The sequence below is a fragment of the Jaculus jaculus genome, chromosome 6 (assembly GCF_020740685.1).
Source record: "Jaculus jaculus isolate mJacJac1 chromosome 6, mJacJac1.mat.Y.cur, whole genome shotgun sequence".
Lineage (NCBI taxonomy): Eukaryota > Metazoa > Chordata > Mammalia > Rodentia > Dipodidae > Jaculus > Jaculus jaculus.
This window is the reverse complement of record NC_059107.1, coordinates 115021408-115047795: the sequence shown is the minus strand read 5'-3', so window position 1 is coordinate 115047795 and position 26388 is coordinate 115021408. Positions and strand designations below refer to the sequence as shown.

The 26388-nt window shown below is 38.9% G+C and overlaps 1 protein-coding gene across 2 annotated transcripts in view; it reads right to left on the bottom strand.

Moving 5' to 3' along the window:
* The window catches only part of Lgr5 (leucine rich repeat containing G protein-coupled receptor 5), a 151960-nt gene that overhangs the window by 50484 nt on the left and 75088 nt on the right, over nt 1–26388 (bottom strand). For both annotated transcript variants that reach the window (XM_004650102.2, XM_045153691.1), the window contains exons 2-3: nt 25402–25473; nt 7842–7913 (exon numbers count right to left, since the gene is read on the bottom strand). In XM_004650102.2, coding sequence (XP_004650159.2) covers nt 7842–7913; nt 25402–25473 — 144 coding nt within the window. The remainder of the gene's footprint in view (nt 1–7841; nt 7914–25401; nt 25474–26388) is intronic.

The following is a 26388-nucleotide window of genomic DNA, read 5'->3' as shown; positions in this document are numbered from 1 at the left end:
TGGTACTTGCTGAATGCATGCTTTCTCAGGTCTACTGGTGGTGCAATGGCTAAGTATGTCCTCAAATTCTATCCCCTCTCCTACCACTAGCCAAATGGCCTCCTGGAAATCATCTGACCTCTCCATGCCTTAGTGACCAATAGCAAGGCCCATCTCATAGAGCTCATGATGATTCAAGGAGAGAAAGTCCGGAGCACAATGCCTGTAGGTAGCCAGCATATGGTATAGGTGGTCCCTTTTATATATCTTAATAAATCCTTTTTCAAAACTAATGACAATGGGGTTGTACTGAATGTGATATTTTAATTGAGTGAAGAAAAGTAAAACTCTATAAATTTCTCCAATTTCACCTTCAGCAGAATCCATAGGAAGGTTTTTTTAAGACACTTCTGGTCAGAAGTTCTGGGCAAGTGTCAGAGAATGTGAACTTTTAACAGGCTGCCAGGTAATCCTGAGAACCACCATACTATGCCACTTATTTTTTTCAAGGTATGGTCTTGATCTTGTCTAGGCTGACCTGGAATTCACTATGTATTATCTGGGTGGCTTCACTCACACTCACAGCAATCCTCCTACCTTGGCTTGCCGAGTGCTGGAATTAAAGGCCTGCACCGCCATGCCTGGCTTGTTACTTCTAATAGAATATTTTTACCTGAAATTGAAGCCGCATTGGGTTTGGTAATAAGACCTCTCTTTTGAGTCTTTTCACGCAAACCCTGGATCCTTGGCATTCTATCTGTATATTGGGAATGACAGCATCTAATTGAAAAAGTGAGGATTAGGCCTATGTGTAATACTTTCATATATGCAAATATGTCCTCATATACCAATAAGATATGGAAAACCATTTGGAGATCATAACAGTTATGTTTTCTCAGGATGTCTGAGACTGTTTTCTGAGGAACATAATGGCCATTTGTATTCCAATAGGTTTAGTCAACTAATTTCATTAAGATAAGCTAAAATTTCCCAAGAGTCTCCAATATGTTGGCTTCTCATGAATAAGGTTGAGATTTAGAGAGAGCTCATGCTTCACTTACCAGTCAGAGGATTAGAAGAACTACAACTTGAATTCTATATTTTGCATTTTTAAATTGAATAGTAGATACAATGTATTTACATCTTTTCAATAGGTTTTAAAAAGTAACTTAATTTAGGCTCCCCAATCATACTTTTCTAAGCCACTTGTTAATTTCATAAACTTAAGTAGCGATACAGATAATACAGTGGTACAGATAATGGATTTAACTGTTGTTTAAATTCTATAGATAATATAATACTGGTACAATGTACATATCCTACAGTCCTTCTAAGCTTTACTCAACAGTGAAACCATTTTTTGTGTGTTTTATTTATTTTTTGTTTTTATTTTATTATTTATTTGAGAGCAACATGTTGACACAGAGAGAAAGAGGCAGATATAGAGAAAGAATAAGGGCCTCCAGCCATTGCAAATGAATGCCAGATGCATGCACCCCTTGTGCATCTGCCTTACATGGGTCCTGGGGAATCAAGCCTTGAACCAGGGTCCTTAGGCTTCACAGGCAAGTGCTTAACCGCTAAGCCATCTCTCCAGCCATATTTATTTATTTATTTATTTATTTATTTATTTATTTATTTATTTATTTATTTTTGAGTCAGAGTCATGTTGTGCAACCCTGGCTGGTCAGGCTAGCCTTGAATTTATGGTCATTCTCCTGCCTTAGCATCCCAAGTGCTGTAAATGCAGATGTGAGCAATCAGGCCTAGCTTAACAATGAAACTCTTGAAGTTTTTCTAAAATGTCTCAAAAAATGGAGAAGAGCTGGGCGTTGTGGTATACACTGATCCTAGCACTTGAGAGGCAGAGGTAGGAGGCTTGCCATGAGTTTGAGGCCACCCTGAGACTACATAGTGAATTCCAGGTCAGCCTGAGCTAGAGCGAGACCCTACCTTGGAAAACCAGAAAAAAAAAAAAAAAATGGAGAAGATAAGAGGTATTTAAATAGCCTTCCTTCAGTACCCAGTTGCAGTGTTCTTGGTTGCCTTATATATCTGACTTCCCAAAATGGAACTTAAGTGAGATTTAAAATTTTAAAGCTACCCCTAAACTACTTCCAAGTGAGTTAATTTTTTAAAAATATTTTTGTTTTATTTTTATTTATTTATTTGAGAGTGACAGAGAGAGAGAGAAAGAGGCAGAGAGAGAGAGGGAGAGAGAGAAAGAGAGAGAATGGGCACACCAGGGCCTCCAGCTACTGCAAACGAACTCCAGACGCATGTGCCCCCTTGTGCATCTTGTTAACGTGGGTCCTAGGGAATGAAGCCTTGAACTGGGGTCCTTAGGCTTCATAGGCAAGTGCTTAACCATTAAGCCATCTCTCCAGCCTGTGAGTTAATTTTTTAACCACTACTGCTAGTAAAAGTCCAAAATATGACATTAAAAATATCAGTATCAATTAAGTGTTGATCTTTCTCTTTATAATGAACCTTTGTTTAATTACTTTGAAATGACAGAACAAGATCAAGTTATCTCCTCATTTTCCTTATAAGTCTCCAGTGAGCTAATTAGAAATTTCTGTTTTTGTTTAAGATATTTCAGTGGGAGACAAAACAGTTAAAGGGTGCACAGCACTGCAGAATGCAATGAAAGCAGAAAGCACTCACATGGCTGCTGATTTCTTCTCACTGAACACATGTGATGTAAGCAGAGTGGAGCATGCTCCACATATTATGTAGACATGTAACTTCATTTTTATCATTCAGATCTTGCTGAGAAAAGGATATGAAAAGAAAGGAACACTTTTGCTAGAGACAAAGGGTGATTTCATCATTTCTTAATTTCTTTCCTGGGCATGTTTAAGATATTCATGATTTCATATAGCTTCCTTAGGCTTCTTGTACTAAACAGTTTTTTGGTTATGTTTTATTTTAATTTCTTTCTTAACCAATAAAACTAAGAACAGGTTTAGTAAAGTAGAGCAGGAGGAAACAAATTGTTGTTATGAGTAGTGACAATTGATGGCTAGATGCTTAAACATTCTTTCTGTTTAACTGTCCAGTGACTAGGCATCAGATGACTCCCACAGCTGTTTTGTGGGACTATACGGGATGAGGGACTCTTCTTTTTTTGACTTTTCTACTGTTACATCTACCTGTGGTTGGTTTGGTGCTGGGTGCTGGTGCTCTTCTTGCCCATATTGTTGTCTTCTCCTTCTCTTTTCCTTTTCTTTTTTTTTGAGGTAGGGTCTCACTCTAGCACAAGCTGACCTGGAATTCACTAAGTAGTCTCAGGCTGGCCTTGAACTCACAGTGATCCTCCTACCTCTGGCTCCCAAGTACTAGGACTAAAGGTGTGCACCAGCATACCTGGCTTCATGTCCTCTTCTTAGCCACCTCATACAGGCCAGAACTCCAAAGAAAAACACTTTTATGTATCTTCCTTATCATGCTGCAATATAACTAGCAGTTTCTTTTTGCCCAGTCACTTTTGAACTTTCTAAATATTTGAGGCATTCTATGAGGATGGAGACAGGTCTACCCTGTTCAAAATTTTACCTCTTGTGCTGTGGTTCTCAATCTTATTGGATCAATATAATGTACTTCTCTGATCATATAACAAGGTCTAAACATGACATGGAAAATAGCTTACCATTTAATATGTGAATGATACTCATATATGACCACCTTAGAAGGATTTTTTATTAATGAATAGACTGCTTGCCTCTACCTGTAATGAATCAGATCACGTGTGACCAAAGGACATGATCAAGTTTGTACAGAACAGGAACATAAGTAGAAGTATCAATGGAAACAAAAATAGAAATTAGTTATGTAATAATAGACCATATTTATATATGTTGAGGAAGAAGTAAATGACCGTTATTAAAATATAGGGCAAGGCCAAATAACAAGTGTGGTGGGGCCACAAATGAAGAAGGGCAGTGCATGTTAGTGAGCATGACTGTTCTCACAGGTGGGCAGGAATGAGGCCCTCTGTCTTTGGAGAAGATAATATTGAAATACCACAGAGAACATATATCTTTATGTTGAAAAATCTTTAAGATACAGAGGAGAGCATTTCTTTTCTGCTATTCTGAAAGTCCCTAGCAAGCATATCCCTCCATAGGAAATGGGGTATTGAGGTTGATTTGGAAAAGAATCATTCACAAAACTGCCTTCTTCAAAGCTGGGAGATAAATCTTGCTAGGCTGTGGAAGAGCAAAAGTAACAGATTATAAAAGTAAGTAAAAGTATAAATTAGAGCCGGGTGTGGTGGCACATGCCTTTAATCCCAGCACTCAGGAGGCAGAGGTAGGAGGATTGCCATGAGTTTGAGGCCACCCTGAGAGTCCATAGTAAATTCCAGGTCAGCCTGGGCTAGAGTGAGACCCTACCTCGAGAAACCAAAAAAAAAAAAAAAAAAGTATAAATTATATAGCTATCACATACAAAATATGTATATCTGTGCCCTTCACAGTTAATAGGAACCAATATGAAACATTTATAAAGCAACTTTGTGAATGAAATCGAGTTCAGCTCTTTCCCTTTGCTTATTTCTTTGCTAACTTCATGATAGTGATTCCAAAGAAGTTTCCCCTTTACATGGTTATATATTTTTAGTTTGTGACTTTTGAGGTGATTCTAAACATGTACAAACAATATTTGAAGTTAAACATGTGACACATCCTGCAATACCAGGAATAGAAAAGATGCACAAATCCAAATAATTATTTAATGATTTGAAAGGATATATTTATTCCACCCAACTTTTTATGTACAAAGTAATATACTTGCATAGTACTTCTTGCAAAGGCTTTTAGTACAATACACATTAAACTATTACTGACTTATATCTTTGGGAGAGGGATAGTAATGTCAAGTATAAGGGGAGAGAGAAGTTTTTACACTCCTCTTAAAGGTTCTACCATCTCAACACTACCCAGGAGGACCAACCTTCCTGCACGTGAATGTGGGAGACAAACTCAAACAATTTCCAAAATCATTGCACCTATGACTTTCATCTTTTTCAATTTTTCTAGGCTGATGCTCTCTAGAGAGTTAAGTTTAGGCCAGTGATTTCCAGAGCATTCAGTTCAGGCAAAAGACAACACTGGAAGCAACAAAGTACATGCAGATGCATTCTGGGTGAATAAAACCTACTTGCAGGTAGAAACACATATCTGATATGAAGGCCTTTTTGTGGTAAGTGTACAATAAATAAACACAAATAAGCAAACATTAGGCCAACATCATACAAAATTAAGGAAATGCTGATGTGGACAAGTCCCTTGTTTTTTCTCTATCATGAGTCAGAACCATTCATTTTGCTCAAGTATTTACTTAGTGTATACTATCAGTCAGGTACTGTTCTGAGACCTGAGGATATTTTTATTTATTTATTTATTTATTTATTTATTTATTTATTTATGTCAGGGAGAGGAAGAGAGAGAAAGGGACAGAGAGAGAGAAAGAGATAGAATGGGCATGCCAGGGCCTTCAACTATTGCAAATAAACTCCAGTTACAATACCACCTTGTGCATCTGGCTCACATGGGTACTGGGGACTTGAACCTGGGTCTTTAGGCTTTGCAGGTAAGTGCCTTAATGGCTAAGCCATCTCTCTAACCCTAGAGACCTGAGGATATAATGGTGACCAAGACAAATAAGATCTCTGATGACCCAGGCCTTTACTATGTTGTGAAAAATATTCAGGGGAAATATGGCACAGTTTTAAATATACAATGATATAACTAGAAAATATAAGAAATACTGTGGTTGAAAAGTCATACAAATCCTGAGTAGTTCAAATTCAAAGGCTCAAAGACTTGAAATTGTATTTCTATTTAATTATAGTTCACAAGTAATTCACATCATGTAATTTATATGCATCCATATTACATATTTGCATTTTAAATAAAACATGATGGCTTGAGATATACACATAACATACTAGTTCATATACTCAATATACATTTTCTGTTTTTGTTCAATATACATTTTGTTATGTGAATTGAAGTAGTTGATTGCAGTGCAATTTATTTAAAAAATAACCAAATACTTTATGGTATATGGCTTGATATGGGAAAAATAACTTTAGTTATCATATTTCAGCTTAAATTTCATGATTCATTTTGAATAGTTATTCATATATCTTGCTGGTTTCATGAAAATACAGGTTCATTACACCTGCTGCTATCACATATAATGATTAATTTTAGGGTTTGGCAATATGACAGCCTAGATTTTTTTTGTTAATAGCAAAAATGATCCAAACAGAAAGGAAACCACACCCTGTCCTCTAAGTAGATCATGTTTCCACTGTTGAATTCAATTTTTCACAAATACTAAAATTAAACTGCTTTTTAATCTATAGGTATCTCAGGCTACCAAATACCATATTCATTAAGCAAAACTAAATCAAATACTTTTTTAGAGTTAATAACTTTAATATCAAAAAAGGAAATAAATCAGTATTCATTTTGAAATTTTTATTTATTTGTCGGGGTGGGGGGGGGAGAGAGAGAGAGAGAGAGAGAGAATGCCAGGGCTTCCAGTCAATGCAAACAAACTCCAGATGCATGCTCCACCTTGTATGCATCTGGCTTACATGGGGCCTGCAGAATTGAACCTGGGTCCTTAGGCTTCATGGGCATATGCCTTAACCACTAAGCCATCTCTCCACCCCTAAAATCAGTATTCTTTTTCTCAAATAAATCTTTTCCTGAATAATACTCAACTTTACTACTTATTTTTTCTGCTTGGTGTTCCTACGTGGAACAAACTGAAAGAAAATTAGGAAGTGGGTACTAGGGGAAGGTGGTATACAGTAATATTGAGTTGCTTTTTTTAAAAAAATAATCAATTGAGAAGTTTGACATTGAATAATGAGAAAACTTACATTTATAACCTTTTTCACTCCCTCTTTACCTTCTTCCTTTTCTTCCTTCCTTCCTTCTTGTGGTGCTAGGTTTTAACTTAGAGCCTTGGTTGCACTAGGCAAGTACTGTAACACTGAGTTGCATATTTCGTGTACTAGCTTATACACTAGGCTTTTCTACATTAATTCATAGGTGGAGCACAAACAATGTTTTTACTCAGTGTATCATAAGGACACAAATTAGTCTGAAGCCATGATTGCATTATGTGAGTATTACAGTGATTTAATTCACTTAGTAATAAAAATTACTGGAGACATCATCCCCCAACTTCATAAAATAGGGGAAAAGAGAAGTATTCTTAAAAGTTTGAGTTGGAAGCTGGAGAGATAGCTCTGTGGTAAAGTGCTTGCTATGTAAGCATGAGGACCCGAGTTTGAGTCCTCAATACCCACATAAAGTGCCAGACATGGTTGTGTGTACCCTAGAAAACCCAGTGGTGGGGTGGTAGAGATAAGAGGATCCCTAGGATATGCTGGCTAGCTCATCTAGCTAATTTGATGAGCTTAGGTGCAGTGAGAGACCCTGCTTCAGAAAAATAAGGGTGGAGAGTGGTAGAGGAAGACAGTCAACATTGACCTCTGGACTCCACATGCACTCACACACATATGCACACATGTATACACATGGCTGCATACCACACACATATTCATAAAGCTTGACATGGCCAGGTGCTTATGTAGAGACAAACAATTTTAGATATTAATGTTAGAGAAGAGAATTTTTTTTTTTTACACACAGATTTAGCCAAGTATAATATGATACTATGGAAGCAAGGAAGGCAGAGCAGAATTTAAATCAGTCACATCAATTCTCATAGTCTATTAAACTCAGCACTTGCAATTTATTAGCACTTGAAAGTTAACAGCAAGTTAATTTTACATAAAAATCAGAAACATATCCAAGAGCACTTGGTTTACTTACAGGACTTTAAGACTGTAAAGGCCCGTGAAGGCTCCCTTGGGAATGTGTGTCAAAGCATTTCCAGCAAGACGTCTGTGGGTTTCAACAGAGAGGAGAACAAGAGAGAGAAAGTGTGAGCATAGCTCTCATCATGTGAAATTCATTTCATCGTTAAAGTAATGCAGTAACTGCTATGTCAAGTCACAAATGCTAAAAGCAACAGTAAATAACCTTATCTTCTAATATTTTGCAAAGTACTTTCTATAAATTCCTAATCAAAATGTTGGCAAAAGTGTCTAAGACATGCGGTAAATTCTATTATAATAAATTACTTAATAGTTTATTATATATATATATATATATACACATATATATGTATATATATGTATATATATGTATATATATGTATATATATGTATATACACTAATGTCCATAATTTGAAAAAAATTAAAATGTGAAAATGTCACATTCTTTTTACAACTATCCTTTCTAAGCACAAATAAAATAGAAGGATATTTTGACTATAATTATATCATAAAATACTCATTTTCTTATTGTTCTGAAATAAAAATGTAGACAATCACAATCTTTTTTTTTCTAAACCACCAGAAAAGCTAGAGTAGCTGAAGAGTAGCTTAATTCATTTAACATTTTTTGAGTAATACCTTGAAAACTGAAAACAGAGCTTAGCATGGAAGATGTTAAGCTGGGTTATTTAAAGAAGTTTTGACATTATTTACTGATAACATTTGGACATTTCTCTTTATAATGCTATAAACTAAGAAAAGAAAAAAGATCAATAAGGTCTGCAGCTCCAACAGTTGGCTCTGTGCGTTCTCTGCAGCCACATCAAAGCCACATCTGAGATGTGTGATGGTCCCACATGATGGAAAACCCGAGAACAGTAACGCAATTCATGAGAGCTCAGACTATTTTGAGGAGCTTATCACCTTTTAGGGTGGTGGGCAGAACTGAAAATCAAGGCAACTCTGTGTTTTTTTTTTACACTGATGAGATGAGGGTTAGATGATAAGGTGGAGTGGCTTCATTTGACTAGTGCTTTTCCCTGAAGGACCCAAAGGCTTCAAATATATCCTTTTGATGTTATCTCTAAAGGGAAGATAATTCTGTCACTGAGATCCACTGACTTGATTGAAATGAGCCAGTCATATGTAACTTTAACCGTGTGCATAGTAAAGATGCTGTAAATATCCTATGAATGCAACTTAAAAAATTATTTTATTTTTATCTATGAGAGAAAGAGAGAGAGAGAGAGAGAGAATGAATGGGGGTGCCAGGGCCGCTGTAAATGAACTCCAGACCCATGTGCCACCTTGTCCATCTGGCTTATGTGGGTCCTAGAGAATCCAATCTGAGTCCTTTGGCCTCACAGGCAAATGCCTTAACTTGTAAGCCAACTCTCCAGCCCTGAATACAACTTCTTAATAGCACTTATAGTAAAAGCATTATTTAAAAATAGATGGGACAGTATTCACATGTAATACCAGTGTTTGGAAGACTGAGGCAGAAGAATTGAGAGCTCAAGGCCAGCCTGGGACTATACAAGAACCTATCAAACAAACAAACAAATATATAAATAAGCAAGCAACCATTATTTTCTCAATCCAAATTAGGTTATGCCACAATTTGTACTCCTGCTTCAGTGACAGAAGGGACATGAGCTTCTCTGAGAGGCTCTGCTTATCTTGAGTGTGCAATGTTAATCCACGTTGTGCTGTTAAATTAGTAAATCTTCCCATGTCTCATATTTTCACAAATGACATGAATGTTAAGACACGATGCCATCTCAGGTCTCTTCCAGCTCCATGACTTCCCTACTTTATCCTGCAATTGTTTGTATCTGCTTTTTCTTCCCATAACAGATTTAACATAAAATACTTAAATATTCTCTTCTGCATTCTTCCCATGTTCCTTATGGTGCTCAAAGAGGGTTTTTCAAACAATATATACATGCAAGTTCTCATCTTAGAATCAAGAGCTCAAAGACAAAATAAAAATGAAGAGAATGCCTTGGATGAAATGTTACTTTATATAATCTTTTTTTCTAAAAGTATTTAAGACAATGAGCTGAGGGGAAGAAATTTATCCCTTCCTATATATACAAAGATAAGTTTGAGATCCACTATCTAACCATGGCAGGCATTTAATAAATATATGCTAATAAGATGTAATTCAGCTTAATATTTGACCAGTGTGTGATTTCTGAGGGTTTTATACAAATATCCCTATAACGTTGTTTTTATAAGAAACCCTTCGACCTTCCACCTTGTGTCCACATATCCGTTCCCTCCCTGCTCCTTCTCACTCTGTATTCATTGATGGTCTTTGCATAGGCAACTCTGATCATATTGGTGCCCCATTCAAAAACTCTCTGTCAGGTTTCATGCCTGGAGAAAAGAAGTGAAAGGAAGCCATCAGCTTCTTCTATAACTCCTTATATGCTATAACTAAACTATACCATGAGGCTTGTCCTCAGTTTTCTCCTATCTCTGCTCCATCTAGAATGATCTCCTCTTCTCCTGTCCTGACTCTCATGGTAACCTCATTTCTGAGCTTTTTTTTGTTCTGAACCTCTTTGGTGGCAGTTTGTATCTGAATTATGGATATTACAATCTGCCTGGTATTATAAAATATATCCATCTTATGACACATAAACCTGGGGCTTGTCTTTGCACTTCTGATAGGATTGTTTTTTAACTGTAGACTGATATGACAACTGAATTAGTCATCAGGTGAGAGAAAGAGAGACGGGGGGGAGATAGGGAGATAATGGGTGCATCAGGGCCTCTAGTCGCTGCAGATGAACTCCAGACACATGCACCACCTTGTGCATCTGGCTCATGTGAATACTGGGGGATTGAACCACCAAGCCATAGCTTTATCATTATCAGCCCCGTGATAAGATTTTGATTACTGTCTGCAGCATAGTAACCTGCCCAAGTAACATTTAACTAGTCATTCCACTAGAGACTAGTGAATGCTCCCTGTTATTTAGTCCCCACTTCTTCTCCTTCTCCCCCACTCTCCTGCTCCTCCTCGAGGACTTCTTCTTTTTCTTTTGTTTTTTCAAGGTAGGGTCCCACACCCAGCCCCCACTTCTTTTAGGATTGTTTCTCCATGCAGGGTTTTACATGGTTACCTTCCTGCACTCTTGTTTTCTAGCCTTCTTTGCATGGCTACTGGACTAAGTTTGACTGTGAGCAAGGGGTATGTGCTTTCCTCCCTTTCCCTGCAAAGCAATACTGCTGAGACAACATCCATTCTGACATGAAGGACATTCTTTGAAAAGCAGAATAAGAACAACAGAAAAGATAGAAATAAGTAACCTGGTCACCTGGATGACTTTGTGAGACCAAACTGCCACACAGCTAGGAAATCTCTTGGATGGATGACTGAATCCGTATGGACCCATGTTATCTTCTGCAAACAACTGGATGATTGAAGGCTTTATTTAGCTGGCAAGGAAGTATCCCACCTGCCTAGATTCTGGCCTCAAGGAATCATGTTTGCAAAGCTGTTCCAATCATCAACACTCACTGTCTTTGCTTTCTTTCCCTTTCATCTTTGTCCTGCTAAGCTTGCAGTTGGCACACCTGAACTATCATAGCATTACTGGATTCTGTGTTCCTAACAGTCACTCAAAGTTGGGAAGAAATAAACTTCTCATTCTTCCATACCATCTCTTTATATCCAGCAAGCATTTACTGAGGGCCTGCTCTGTGCTAGGGCTGCTGAGGTGTCAATGATACCGTGAATACTAGGTTCATAATGTCCCCGAACTGATGGAGTTTACATCCTTATGTGGGGAGATGGTCATTAAACCAAAAGGTAAGAAATACAAAACAGCCAGGTGTGGTGGCACATGCCTTTAATCCCAGCACTCGGGAGGCAGAGGTAGGAGGATCACCATGAGTTCGAGGCCACCCTGAGACTACATAGTGAATTCCAGGTCAGCCTGAGCACAAAAAGATCAGGAGCCATGGCCGTGGTCATGGTAGTTATTTTCTACATATATATATATTAGAAAATATATTAGAAAAAAAAATATATTTTATCAGGGGAGCTCTCAGCTGAGAGGGCATTTCATCAGAGGTTGACCCATCAAGTGGATGTGAAGGGGACAGCAGCTGAGCAAAATCCCTGGGATGGAGTTTTATAAGCTTAGGGTGCTAGAATGGCTGGAGTAGGGAGGCCTAGGAGGAGGATGTTGGGGATTATTAGGTCAGTGCTGCCACAAGCAGGACTTCTGAGCCCCAAGTGAGGACTTCAAGCCAAAGAGAGAGCAATAATCACACCTGTATTTTGAAAGAATCCTTCTGATGAGGTGCTTTGAAAGCCAACAAGTCTATAGGAACAAGAATGGAGTATAGGGGCATGTTCAGACAGGTGGGGTGAGCTGTGGTGGAGGTGGTGAGAAGTGGTGGGATTTGGGTGTAGAAAGAAAATCCAAGCTGATATACCACTAGAGTCAAGGTTGGGTGTATGCAATATATACCAAAAAGCAATATTCTATGTTCATGGTTATATTATGCATAGCCCACATGCATTTGATCCGCTATACCAAACATGACATGTAGTACTGAAGTAAACAAACGGGGGATGACACGAGTTATTTGCTGACTTCAGTCACTCAGGTTTGGTTGACCATCACGGGCAGCTTTCAATCAAAATGTCCCTGACTCTCCTGCTCACACTCATGTCTCCAATAGTATGATTTAGAGTTCCAGGACAGAGCCATCAATTAGTGCTTTTTAATTCTCACTGTGGCTGCAGTATCAGATGCTTGATGGGTTTTGAGGCATTGACCTTAAAAGGGAAAATGAAAAAAAAAAATTTTTATTTTTATTTATTTGTTTTTTTGGTTTTTCGAGGCAGGCTCTCACTCTAGCCCAGGCTGATCTGGAATTCACTATGTAGTCTCAGGGTGGTCTCAAACTCAGCTGGGGCTAAACTATGAGCCACCACATCCAGTACCAGAAATCAGTTGCTAACCACAATGAGCTGCTGATTAGAGAGACCTATGAGGTCGCCCAAACAAGACACTTCTGTCAAAGCACTTGATTACCCACTTGAGGCAAAAGGTAAGACCCTATTGCTAAAGACATCATATGCTGCTAACACAGAGCATGGAGAGAACTGGCTGGAATCTGGAAGACAGCCAATCCCCAGACAGTTAGCCTGTCTAGTACTGGAAAGTGCTACATAAGCTACTGGGGAAAAGTGGCCAACAATAGTCTGAGCAGCCAGAGGCCTAAGCTACTCAGAAGCAAACCATGACAGGATGTACACACTAGTGCAATAGTGGCACACAGCCTTGGTGGATAACCAATAGCTTCATGATTGGCTAAGAGATCTGTTCAGTGGAAAGGAACCCATATCTGGGATTGGGAACTGGGTCAGAACCCTATGGAGACAAATGTTATGCTCTCCAGTGTCAAGCTCTCACTAGTCTTTGGCTAAATGAGGGATTACATATATCAAATTCTCCCTAAATTTAATAATGCTAATCCCATTTAAACTATGCTGACTTTACTCACCGTTGAAGAATCTATTTTTCTTTTTCAGAAGGTAGTGGGACTGGAGGAGATAAACTACCTTTCATACTTCAGCCAAGCCATAGCTGAAACCACAAAGGAATTGGGGAGACAAGCAAGAGTGCTGCTTCCATGCTGAACCTCATAATCAGCACCAGGGTGTAGGAGACAGACCCTGAGAATATACAACATATACCAAAGCAGAGATCCAGAGGTTTCTAAGAGATTACCACTGAAGTAAACTGAAAACTCACCTACTATGGCTCAAAGAATTTTGCAGAAGAGGGGGTGGAAAGATTCCAAGACCTACAGGTTGAGATGTTATGTTCAGAGGCATTGCCTCCCTCCAAAACTGACTGCTGCTTCGCAACACACAAACTATAACCCCATGGCGAATACCAGCAATCCCACTGAAGAATAAGAAAAGAGGAAACCAACACATGATGTATCCATACAAAATATGTTGTTAATAGGGCTGGAGAGATGGCTTAGCGGTTAAGCGCTTGCCTGTGAAGCCTAAGGACCCCGGTTCGAGGCTCGGTTCCCCAGGTCCCACGTTAGCCAGATGCACAAGGGGGCGCACGTGTCTGGAGTTCGTTTGCAGAGGCTGGAAGCCCTGGCGCGCCCATTCTCTCTCTCCCCCTCTATCTGTCTTTCTCTCTGTCACTCTCAAATAAATAAAAAAAAATGAACAAAAAAATGAACAAAATATGTTGTTAATAAGTAATAAAATACATCAAGTAAAACCATATTCTTTAGCTTTTCTTTTCTTTTCTTTTTTAAAGCTTTTTAAGACAGGTGTGGTGGTGCACGACTTTAATTCCAGTACTCAGGAGGCAGAGGTAGGAAGATCGCTCTGAGTTAGAGGCTAGTCAGAGACTACACAGTGAATTCCAGGTCAGCTTGGGCTGCAGCAAGACCCTACCACAAGAAACAAACAAACGAAAAACTTTAAAAATGTGTTTTATTTATTTTTTATTTCTGTTTTTGGGTTTTCTGAGGTAGTGTCTCATGCTAGCTCAGGTTGATCTGGAATTCACTATGTAGTCTCAGGGTGGCCTCGAATTCACAGTGATCCTCCTACCTCTGCTTCCCGAGTGCTGAGATTAAAGGTGTGCAGCACCATGCCCAGCCCTGTGTCTTTTTGTTAATATTTTATATTTTATTTATATCTGAGAGTGAGAAAGAGGCAGATAGAGAGAATGGGTGCACCAGAGCCTTCAGCCACTGCAAATGAACTCCACAAGCATGTGCCACCTTGTGCATCTGGCTTATGTGTGTCCTGGGGAATCAAATCTGGGTCCTTTAGCTTTGCAGGCTAGTTCCTTAAGCACTAAGCCATTCCTCCAGCCCTAACTTTTTATATTTTATTTTGTTTGTTTGAGAGAGAGAGAGAGAGAGAGAGAGAGAGAGAGAGAGAGAGAGAGAAAGAGAGAATATTACATGGGCTCAGTTCTGAGGAATGGAAGGGGGCATTGGCTTGGCTGTCTGCTTGAGACCCTCCTGAATTGACTATGCCTGATCCACTGTCCAACATGCTGTGCACCATCCCCACCCCCACTTGACAACTGTTTTAGAGCTGAGTGAGAAAGATGGCTGGCTCTATTAGGCCCCTTGTGTGGGCTCTTTCATGAACCCTGGTTTCTAATTTAATCATTTTTCCCTTGTCTTTTTGGTTGTTTTCTTCTCATCACTAACTTTTTTTCTTTAGAAAAATGAAGCCCAGGGGCATGCCAGGGCTATTAATGTCCAAACTTTATAAAGACATCAAAACCCAAAAGGGTTTTATAGAAATTGAAAATCATTATCTCTTTCCTGATTTCATCTAAATACATTATACCCTGGTATTTTCTTTTTTAAAATATTTTTTATTAATTTATTTAAGAAAGAGACAGAAAGGAGGAGAGTATGGGGGCATCAGGGCCTTTTGCCACTGCAAACAAATCCAAGATGCATGAGCCATTTTTCGCATTTGGCTTTATGTGGGTACTGGGGAGTTGAACCCCGGCTGACAGGCTTTGCAAGCAAGCACTTTTAATGGCTGAGCCATCACCCCTGCCCCACTCTGGTCTTTTCCAAGTCACACAGAAGCCGTGCAACAGCAGAGCAACTGACGTAATCAGAGCAGAGTGAAGTTGACTATGATCATTCTTAGGATTTAAAAGGGAGACTTTTCGACTAAGAAAATTCATGCTGGGTCCTCGAAATTACTGCTTTCTTTTTTTACTTTTACAAAGCATATGAGACCTAGATGGCACAAAGCTACACATGGTAGATTAATTTGTTCTAGAAGTTTGATGAAAGATGACATAAAAATTAAGTGGTTTTCCTATATTTTATATTCTGAAGACCTGGCTCACATGTGCCTATTTCCAGGGATTTTTGTTATAATTTTTCTTTTCTGTGATTTTTTTTCCAATACTTATTCCAGTAGTTCTGTGATGCTTATGAATTTATTTTTATTCTTCTAGTTTATAATTTACCTGAATAGTTGCTGCTTAAGTATCATATAAATGTGAAATTTTTGGAGTAACTTATTCTCTTAGGAAATATCTGAATAGTCTCACTTGAAAAAACTGTTCCAAAAAGAAATCAGCTAAAACGATGCTAATGTCACAGTTAGTGATACTCAAAGGATACACAAGTGTTGAAACTAATATAATAGTTAATTAAAACTATGTTCACTGATTGATTCAATTGACTAATTTTCTCATGTTGCTTTTGGAGCCATCATACTTACAGATTTGGCCAAGTGTCTGGATCATGTTAAGAGTTAGGAAAAGGCTGAATTGAATAGTCAAATACAATCTACTGACCTTGCCTCTACTAGAAATAATGCACTGTCATTATAATTGACCCCTTGTGTTGGATCTTTCCTGAACCACCATGTTACCACCATGGTAACTTTTTCCTTGTAAGATATCCATGGTAATCAGAAGAACACAGACGCTTCTGAGTTTAACCTCCTAAGCACATTTTTGGTAAAGTTTGCTGAAGACAACCCAGTTGTGATAACATTCTCTCAATTGATTTGTTTCCACTGGAGAATAAAATGTCATTCTTAGTATGTCATGAGAAATTACAGTGTGAAAAAACTGTGATTGCCTCCACTCTTTTTACATCAATAAGTTAAGCATATCCACTGGCCAAGGCCAGCTCTAAAGCTTCCCTTCCTAATTTGTGTATCATGAGATGTGCACTTTACTGTCATTGTTAGAAAAAGATTAAGAATATAAAGATGCCAGGCATGGTGATGCACATATTTAATCCCAGTACTCAGGAGGCAGAGGTCAGAGGACTGCCATGAGTTTGAAGCCAGCTTGAGACTACATAGTGATTTCCAGGTCAGCTTGGGTTACAGTGAAACCCTATTTAAAAAGGCCAAAAAAAAAAAAAAAATTAACAAGATTAAAATAAAAAATATGAAGATTTCAAGGTTCAAAGGCTAAGAACTATTGAAGGTTAAGACCACTGGAGTGAATAAATGAATTATTTCTAGACAATTGGGAGACACTTTAGTGATCACAAAGACCTATGGGTTTTGTTTTAAACGTTTTTCCCTGTGTGTGTGTATGTATGTGTGTGTGTGCATGTGCTCATGTATGTGTGCCATGACCCATACATGGAGGTCAGAGAATAACTTTGGGTGTTGATCCTCACCTTCCATCTTGTATGAGGCAGGGTCTTTCATTGTTCACTGTGGTGTTATCAGCCTACCTGGCCCACTGACTTCTAGGTGGTTCTCCTATCTCTGCCTTCCTTCTCATTGGAGGTGCACTGGGATTATAGATGCTCACTACAGCATCTGGCTTTACATGGTTCTGGGCATATGAATTCTGGTACTCATACTTGCACAGCAATCACTTTGTCCCCTGAGCTATCACCCTAGTCCCTAGACCTATAGTTTCTTAAACTCTGGTTTCTTTTCCTTTGTGAAATCTACCTTAATCTTAGTCCACAGATTTATTTTATACAATACTATCTACAGAGGTTCATTTTCTCCCCTTTATGTTTTAGATGATGTTTAGGTGATGTGTAAACAAAGATCAGGCTTTGAAGGGGAGCTGGTGTTCCTAGATCTAAGAAAGGGTGTTTTAGTCTAAGGAACAGTGTGAAGAGAGATCCTAAGGTAGGAAAAAAAATGTGACATATTTGGATCTTAAAGATTAGTGTGAACGGAGCACAGGGAGAGAGAGAGGAAGATGATTGACTTCTAATCCTAGGCTGGAGAGATGGTTTAGTAGTTTAGGCACTCGGCTGCATAGTCAAAGGACCTTGGTTTGATTGTCCAGGACCTATGTAAGCCAGGTACAAAAGGCAGTGCATGCATTTGGAGTTTGTTTGCAGTGGCTGGAGACCCTGACACACCCATTTTCTCCTTTTTTCTCTCTCTCAAAAAAAACAAATAAAAATTAGTATTTTTTTAAAAGAATCAAAATCTGCCAGACATGGTGGCTCATGCCTTTAATCCTAGCACTCGGGAGGCAGAGGTAGGAGGATTGTTATGAGTTAGAGGCCATCCTGAGACTCCATAGTGAATTCCAGGTCAGCCTGGGCTAGAGTGAGACCCTATCTTGGAAAAATAAAAACAAAAACAAAAACAAAAGATCAAAATCTAAAAGGATATATATACAAATCACATGGCAAACTACTTTTCTGGACAATGGAACACTCAGGAACTGTAGATTGTTGCTAGAAAACTTTCAGTGCCAGGGCTGGCATAACTTCCAGTGAATTCTTGGCCAGGGAGGTCCCTGATTTCCCCAAAACATTATAGGCCATTGCCAAGCCCCTTGGTTTCCCACCAGGAATAGATGGTAAGATCCTCTATTGCTGAAGACTCCACATACTTGGGCTGCAAGGCCACTGAGAAATCCTGTTGGAATTGAGCTGATAACCTCCTCCATGTAAACCAGATGACAGAAAGCTGGAAGAAGCCATTCTGCATGCAGTTCAATGGGAGAAAGAGAAATCACCAGTGAAAACACTTAACAGTGGACACTGCAAGCCTTATATTTGGCCAGCCAGCCCAAGTGAGCCAATGGGTGCAATAGTGGCATGTCTATCATGGTGGAAACCAACTGCCCTCTAATTGGAATGGAGGCCTGCTCCATGGGAGGGAATACATCCCTGATACTAAAAACTTAAAACAGGGGTAGTCATGAGCCCTAGGGGTATAACGTCTGCTGCTGTCTGGCTAAATATATATACTATGCTTATCAAACTGTCCAGTAAGCACTTCTCTTAATGTTCATACCCTTATATTAATGCTACTCTCACTTTTGGTAGAGAATCTTCTCTTTTCAGATGGCAGGGACTTTGGGATGACTCAGAAGGCATCATGGTGCTGGAAAGAAGTGACGGAGTGCTCGTACTGCAGTATCTCTATCACATCTGCCAAGGCTCAGGGTCTATTGAGGAAGAGGTGGCAGAAAGAATGTAAGAGCCAAAGGAAGGGTTGGACTCCTTACAACGTGCTCCTCCAAGACATAAAATAGCATGGATATCCATGACCTCACAGTGCCGACACTACCTACACAAGACCATCATAGGAGGAAAAGATCATGACATCAGAATAAAAGAGAGACTTATTGAGATGGGGAGAATGGAGTTTCAAAGGGGAAAGTGGGGTGGGGGGGGAGGGAGGGTGTTACCATGGGATTTTCTTATAATCATGGAAGTTGTTAAAAAAAATTTGAAAGAAAAAAATAAAGAATCCTATCACCTGCACAGAACTGGGAGCTCAATCAGTATTTGTTGACTGATCACTTGATCTTGTTTCTAAAGACAGCTGGTCATAATGCTACAGTTCTTCATGTCTGGCATAATCATTCCAAAATAGTTAGACATGGTATGTCCAGATTAGAATGAAATTAAGGAATATTCTTCTTTTATGATACTAGCATTAAAATTCAGTAATTTCTTGAGCAATTTCAAATAAGCCATCTATAGTGCATTGGGGCATATGAATAGCTATCACTTATTATGTATTTCACAAATTGTTGTCGAGCACTGTCATCTGGGCATCATTATCTTCAGAAGAATCACCTGGAGAGCTTGTTAGAGTCAGTTCCTGAGACCCAGTCCCAGAGTTTATGACTTGCCAGACTGAGGGCAAGGGACACATGGTTTTGCATTCTAACAAGCACTGATAAAGAGTGAGTTTAGGGGCTGGAGAGACGGCTTAGTGGTTAAGCGCTTGCCTGTGAAGCCTGAGGACCCCAGTTTGAGGCTCAATTCTCCAGGACCCACATTAGCCAGATGCCCAAGGGGACACGCATCTGGAGTTCGGTTTGCAGTGGCTGGAGGCCCTGCCGTGCCTTCTCTCTCTCTATGTGCCTCTCTCTCTCTCTCTCTCTCTCTCTCTCTGTCGCTCTCAAATAAGTAAAAATAAACAAAAAAAAATTTAAAAAAAGAGTGAATTTAGGGGCTGGAGAGATGCACCCTCTGGTCAGTGGATTGTAATTTTTTAAATTCACATGACAAGAATCTGAGGATACTCCAAATTTATTGGTGCTTTGGCATATGTTGGTGAATTGGCAAGGAACTCCAAGACTCCCATGACAAGGGGTAGTTATTTGGAAGAGAACCTAAATCACTGGAATGAAATGATATTAAAGCTTCTAGGTGAAGAACTGATGATCAGTTGCCATACTTAGGAAGACCAGAGACTGATGACTGTCTCAAGGCTGAAGGGCATGGAGATTATTCACAGGCATGGACAGAGGTTACTCATGGGCATGACACTGCTTTCACTTTAGGAGCACAACTCAAACTGTGCTACAGTCTAGTAAAGTTCTTTAAACAAACCTCAATGGACAGGCAGGACAGCTCTCACCATTCTCAATAAGATGGTGAGCAAGTATAAGTAACAAGCATAAATACATTTTCAGGACATTTGTTGGTATTTTCCTGTCCAAATTTCATCTGTAATAATAGATATCTACTATTTATATAGAGATTCTTCAAGGCCAACCATAATATGAGCAAATAGTTCCAGGGAACAATGGTAACTTAAAAACAGACCTCCCTAGAGCTTCTCATGTTTCTTTTCCAAATCAAGTATTTGATTCCAATAGCACTAAAATCTGGGAAGATTTTAAAGTGCTACTCAAAAATCAAGGCCTTAACTTAGAGTACTTAAAATGGAAACAACTCACCACCCCCCAGCATGGTTTAATGGTGAAACAACTCTAACTTTACTGTGGTTTGTAGGTGACAGCAACAGACACCACTCTGCCATCAGCCCCTAAGGGGTAAGAGTTTGAAGGGCCAAACATACCATCTTTTGTTTGCCACAAAGCAAAACCATGAAGTTCTTAGCGGAACTATCTGAAAGCATTGCCAACGTCTATTACAGTTCAGAGCAGCAAACAGCTTTTGCTTCACAAATCCCAGGTTTCTGGGTTCCTGAAAAATCAGACTCATGAAATAATGAAATAGGAAAAAACGAGGTTAAAATCTCTTTGAAGTTTTTACTTGATGACAATAACTCAAAATTACAGTTTGTCCAAATCTTTTTGGCATTATGTTTGATTCTCAGAAATGGCCTGAAAGATAGGTAGAGTAGCTCTCTCCATTGTGCTCCAAGGCCCACTGAGGTGAAACGGTAGCAAGTGGCAGAGCTATGCCAAGACAGCCCAGGCTTCTGGCTCTGGGTGCTGGGCTCCTCTCTCCGGGAAGCACTGACTCCCTGCACTCGGACTTGGATTTTTCCCCCAGTCATTCTGTTTGTTATTCCTCCTGCTAGTACATCTCCACCTGCAGGGGGACTGGCCTGTGCATACCTGGTCACCTTGCAGAGTCATAAAAAGAATAAATAACCAACAACAAAGACAGGCTGGATTGCCAAAACTAGTGGCATAGTAAATATGCCTGGATGTTAAGAGGGAGAGAGCTCATTTACGGTAATGGTTTTTATTCTTCTTAAATATTTGCTCCAGAAAGTCACATTATCCAGAAGTACACTTTTTTCTTTAAACATTAACTCCATGAATCCCTCTAGGGATTTATGTATTCTTACCAGATTTTGAACTATGGCATCATTGTTAAGCTTTAGCGATGGGCAGGGGGTGAAACGCAGCTGACTACACAGTTTATCACATAGTTAAACGAAGTAAACTAGGGAAATGATGTATTGTGTAATTAGAGCTAAGGAGAAGAATGGTGGCTTCATTGGTAGTGATTTTTAAAGACTGAGTTTTGTGGTGGGATTTTTCTTATGATTGATAGTGTTGGCAGTAATCTACTTAATGTATTAAGAGATAAAAATATAAAGATGAGCTGAATAAGCTGGATGAATGACTATACTTTCAAGCACTGCCTTATCATAGAGTGTCTTCCCTTCATCACACACAGATTTCTCAACACCTGTATCAGGCTGTATGGATGGTCATCTATTTGTTTTAGGAAAATAGTTTATCAAGCACTTTATATGCAAATTTTAATAGTTAACATGCATTTTGTATGTAAAATGTTCACAAAAGCTTTGAGCCCATTGAACAATGCTAGACTGTTGTAATTTTACCCTGCTACATTGTGAAACATTCATCACAGACCGTGTATGGTAGAAGTGAGCTAATAGTCTGAATATCTGACCTCTAGCTCCTATATCTGCAGCTCCTTCCTTGCCTTCTTGTCTATCCTCTAGTTTTTCATTTCCCCATAGACATAGGTATGGACACATAGATATATGTTATTGCACTCCCCATTCCACTCAACATTTAAGTGTTTGCCTGTGCAAACCTGTGAACTAGGTATAGCCATGGGGAAGAGAAAAGTACAGATGACCCATGGACAACTCTTTCTTTTCCTGCTGCCTTCCAAGCACAGCTCTGAAAGTCACTGGGAATCTTAGCTGTGACCTGGGCGTGGCTCACCTTGGATACTTATCAACTTCATTATTTTTGGTAAGCTATTCCTTCTCTCTTTACTTCAATTTTCTTATCTGTTAATCTGGAATAACACTATCTACATTTATGAGTTAAGAGCATGTGGTAGAATGATGTGTGTAAAGTATTCTGAACAGTGACTGGCACAGTCAACTATCATTGCTGTTCCTGAAAAATTTTATTCTAAAAACAAACTACAGACTTAAACATAGCAACATAATGAAATCAATCAGCTTGCTACAGAAGTGTATGTGTTTTTCATGTGTATCATGTATGGTGGTATATTTTGGTGGTGTTTGCACCTGTATGTGCAGATGTACTATCACATATGTGCAGGCCAGAGGAAAAGGTCCCTCCTCCATCACTCATTTGCATATTTGCTTGAGAAAGAGTCTCTCCCCAAACATGGAACTGTGGTTTTCCATGTACTCCAGTGACTCTCTGGTTTCTATTCTGCACAAAACTGGGGTTACAGATGTGCATGGCCATGTCCCCCAGAAGTTTATTAAAAAATCTTGTTAGCTGGGCATAGTAGCACATGCCATTAATTCCAGCATTCAAGGAAGAGATAGGCGGATCACTGGGATTTTGAGGCCAGCCTGAGAGTGCGGAGTGAGATCCAGGTAAGCCTGGACTACAGTGAGACTGCACCTTGAAACCCCCCCAAACCCCAAATTAAAAAAAACCAACTTATTGCTGACAATCTTCATACATGTGCATGATGTATTTTGATCATTATCTTTTGTCTTACTTCTCCCATTCCCCCTTCCAGTGAACCCTTTCATTGTATTTTTAACCCCCTCCCCAACACACACTCAAATTTTGCCTTGGGAACAAAGGAATATAAAATAAACAGAATTGGGCTGGAGAGATGGCTTAGCGGTTAAGTGCTTGCCTGTGAAGCCTAAGGACCCCGGTTCAAGGCTCAGTTCCCCAGGTCCCACGTTAGCCAGATGCACAAGGGGGCGCACGCATCTGGAGTTCGTTTGCAGAGGCTGGAAGCCCTGGCGTGCCCATTCTCTCTCTCTCCCTCTATCTGTCTTTCTCTCTGTGTCTGTTGCTCTCAAATAAATAAATAAATAATTAATTAAAAAAAAGAAAGTGTCACCTCTAACTGTAAAAAAAAAAATAAAAAAAAAACAGAATTGATCATTTTATCAAGTTCTATGAATACCATCACTATTTTATTTTGTTACTGAACAATATCTTTAAGACATCACTTAAATGCAACACAGTAATTCTGCAAGTCAGCCTACTCAGCAGAAGGAATCGTGGAATAGTCTTTACAGATTTACCTCGAATTCTGAAATTCATATGGTTAAGGTATTTGATGAAGCTTCCAGATAGATTAAAATAAGACAATACCAAAGAAAGCATTTTGAAATGGTAGTTCTATTCTTCCTCTTCCCTTAAATTTTTATTTTTTTTGATTTTTCTCAATTATCTATTGATAAAGCAACGTTGGTACAGAATTAACATTCATCTCATGAAAAAAAAAAAAAAAAAGAGGGGTATTTGACTGAGCTGGGTCACCCACAGAGGAACTCTATTAAACAAAGTCCTTGAGAAAGTGAATTATTTATTGATTCAGTTTGTGGTCTAAAGTTGAGGTGTGTGCTGGGGAAGAAGGGAAGCATTGTGTCATGTGATATTGGAAGGAAATTGAAGTGGAAAGGAGACAAAATTCATACCTTAGAAATGTGTGGGTGAACAAGGCTAATTTTTGTGTCTTAATTGTGTGAGAGGAGAACAAGAAGGGCATAGTTCAGTAAAAAATTCTGATGTTTGACATCACTTAAAGTAAACATTAACGATATCAACTAATGTAGTTAACATGTGTTGGAAGCTCCTTTTGAATGTTTGATCATTTCATTATTTCACTCTTCAGAATTACTACTTATTATGCACCAGCCATAACTAAGAGAGACATAGTCCTAACCTTTAGAAAGGTATGTGTAGCAATAGAAATGACTTCAGAGAAAATAGAGAGGGAAAAAGAGAAATCTAGAATCTATATTCCTTATATCCTTCACAAAAATGCAAATTAACGTTTGGATTCCCACTATAACAAATCAGTACTATTCAACTGCTTCCAGTAATAAAACCAATGGTATCTCTTTAAAATATAATGTCATCAAAAAGAAACTGATAAAACTTTAGCACAGAAAAATTTGAGAGTATTAGCCTCTTGAAGAAATATTCTGATGGAACATTCCCACCTCCCATGGTGGATCATATGTTCATCAACAATTTAAATTACTCCTTAAATTGGACCCTGACTTCAGCATTTATAAAGGACGAATTTTCAAAAGAAGTCATTGCAGAAACAATTCCTTTAATCAACAGTCAGAGGATTTGCTCGAGCGACGGTGCCAAACGTCCTTCACAAGGACTACCATGGCGCATCACTCCTTCCACTCAACAGCACAGGAGGATCAAGTGAAGTTTTAAATGCAAATTTTTGGTTTATACAGTTCTTTTTCATCTTCTAGAAAGTGATTACTAGACTTAATCAAGGCTCCTCTGTGTATCATTAACGAATTTTAGCTTCCTCCTTTTTGTATTTTTTTTCTCATGAATTTAGGAGAGTCCATGTTTAAGTCCTTGGGATTTCATGTCTTTCACTTGAAGCCTTGAGGGAAGCTAAATTTAAAAGTAGGGAAATAGTCATTAAAAGTGATTAGGACAAGAAGTTTTGGTGCTATGCAATGTGGACTCAATTTCCCCTGTCACAAGCTGAACCAAGCAGCAAGTTTTGGTTTTGATTACAGCTTTACTTGCTATTTTAATAAACATGAACCAGTATTCAAACTTTTAATATCCTGCTGCTGCTTAACTATTTCCAAAGAGCTATCCAGCCCTTTTAAACAGCCTTTGTTTTAAATTTTTAATTTGTTTGGCTCAGTCTCACCTTAGAAAGTTGTAGCCCCGTGGTAAACTCTTTTATAAGTTGATTTCCAGAATCATAAGCAATTCTTTTTCCCCCTACTCCTAACTGTTTCCTCATGTGCCAAAGTTGCTGGTGCTGACAGCTTCCTTGACTTGTTTTATCTGGTTCCCACAGCAAGTATGAGAGACAAACACAAGCATGTGTCCAGTGTTGACTGGATGCATCAAGACTGGGCCATACTTACAACTCCTCTAGGAAGCGGAGGCTGTGCAGGGGACTCGGGGGCAGCTGACTGATGTTATTCATACTGAGGTCCCTGGAGGGAAGACAGACAGCGTGTGAGGAGCAGCGTATGCCACCACAAGGAAATCCAGCTGTTCAGTTCACACATTTCCAAGCAATACAGTAAAATGAACTCTGCTTGACAAATGAATGGTGATTTTCCATCTTAAATACACAATCCCCAAACATCACGGGTTCTCTCTCTCAAATGGGAAACCCTAGGAGGAGCTCACATGGAAATCAACATGATTTAGACCCATTCAGGGGCATGGCTGTAATTTTTCATGTTTAAAATGATGTGAGTAGGACAGCAAAGGAAGCAGACATAATTCAACTTTGTGTCTTGCTTTCAATTGTGTGACAAAAAGAAATGTCTTCACCAGGGAATTCTAGAGGTCCTGTTTCTCGGGGATTTTAAACACCTTATGAAAACAAATGTTTTGATTCAAAGAACCTTAAAAACAAAACAAAACAAAACAAAACAAAACAAGACAAAAAGCCTATTCCCGCCTTCGAACATGCTCCCTTTGCAGGTTCTCAGATTGCATTAAATAAGTGAAATGAACCATAAAACAAGGGTGTAAGGTGATCCTGCTTTGCAGCACACTTCCTGCTGGGCCTGCACAGTAGTTCCTGGCACAGGAAACAACTAGCCACTTTGGGCAGAGCTCAATTTTTTGTTTTAAGTGAAACTGTATGTACTTAGAGTCTATTCTGTTTTTATTTCTCTATTTCCTTACTGTCTCTCACTTATCTAGCAGCCCCACTGTGGGTTTACCCTATGTATCTCTGTAGCCAAAAGACTCACAAGCTGGACAGGTTCAAATCAAGACTAACTTAGACTTCAAATAGTCAGCTACAGGTTAGGGAAGAAGGAACATGTTGCTTGCTCCCTGTTGAAACTTCAGACCTAAGGCTATTATAATATGAGACAAGGCCTTCAAAATTA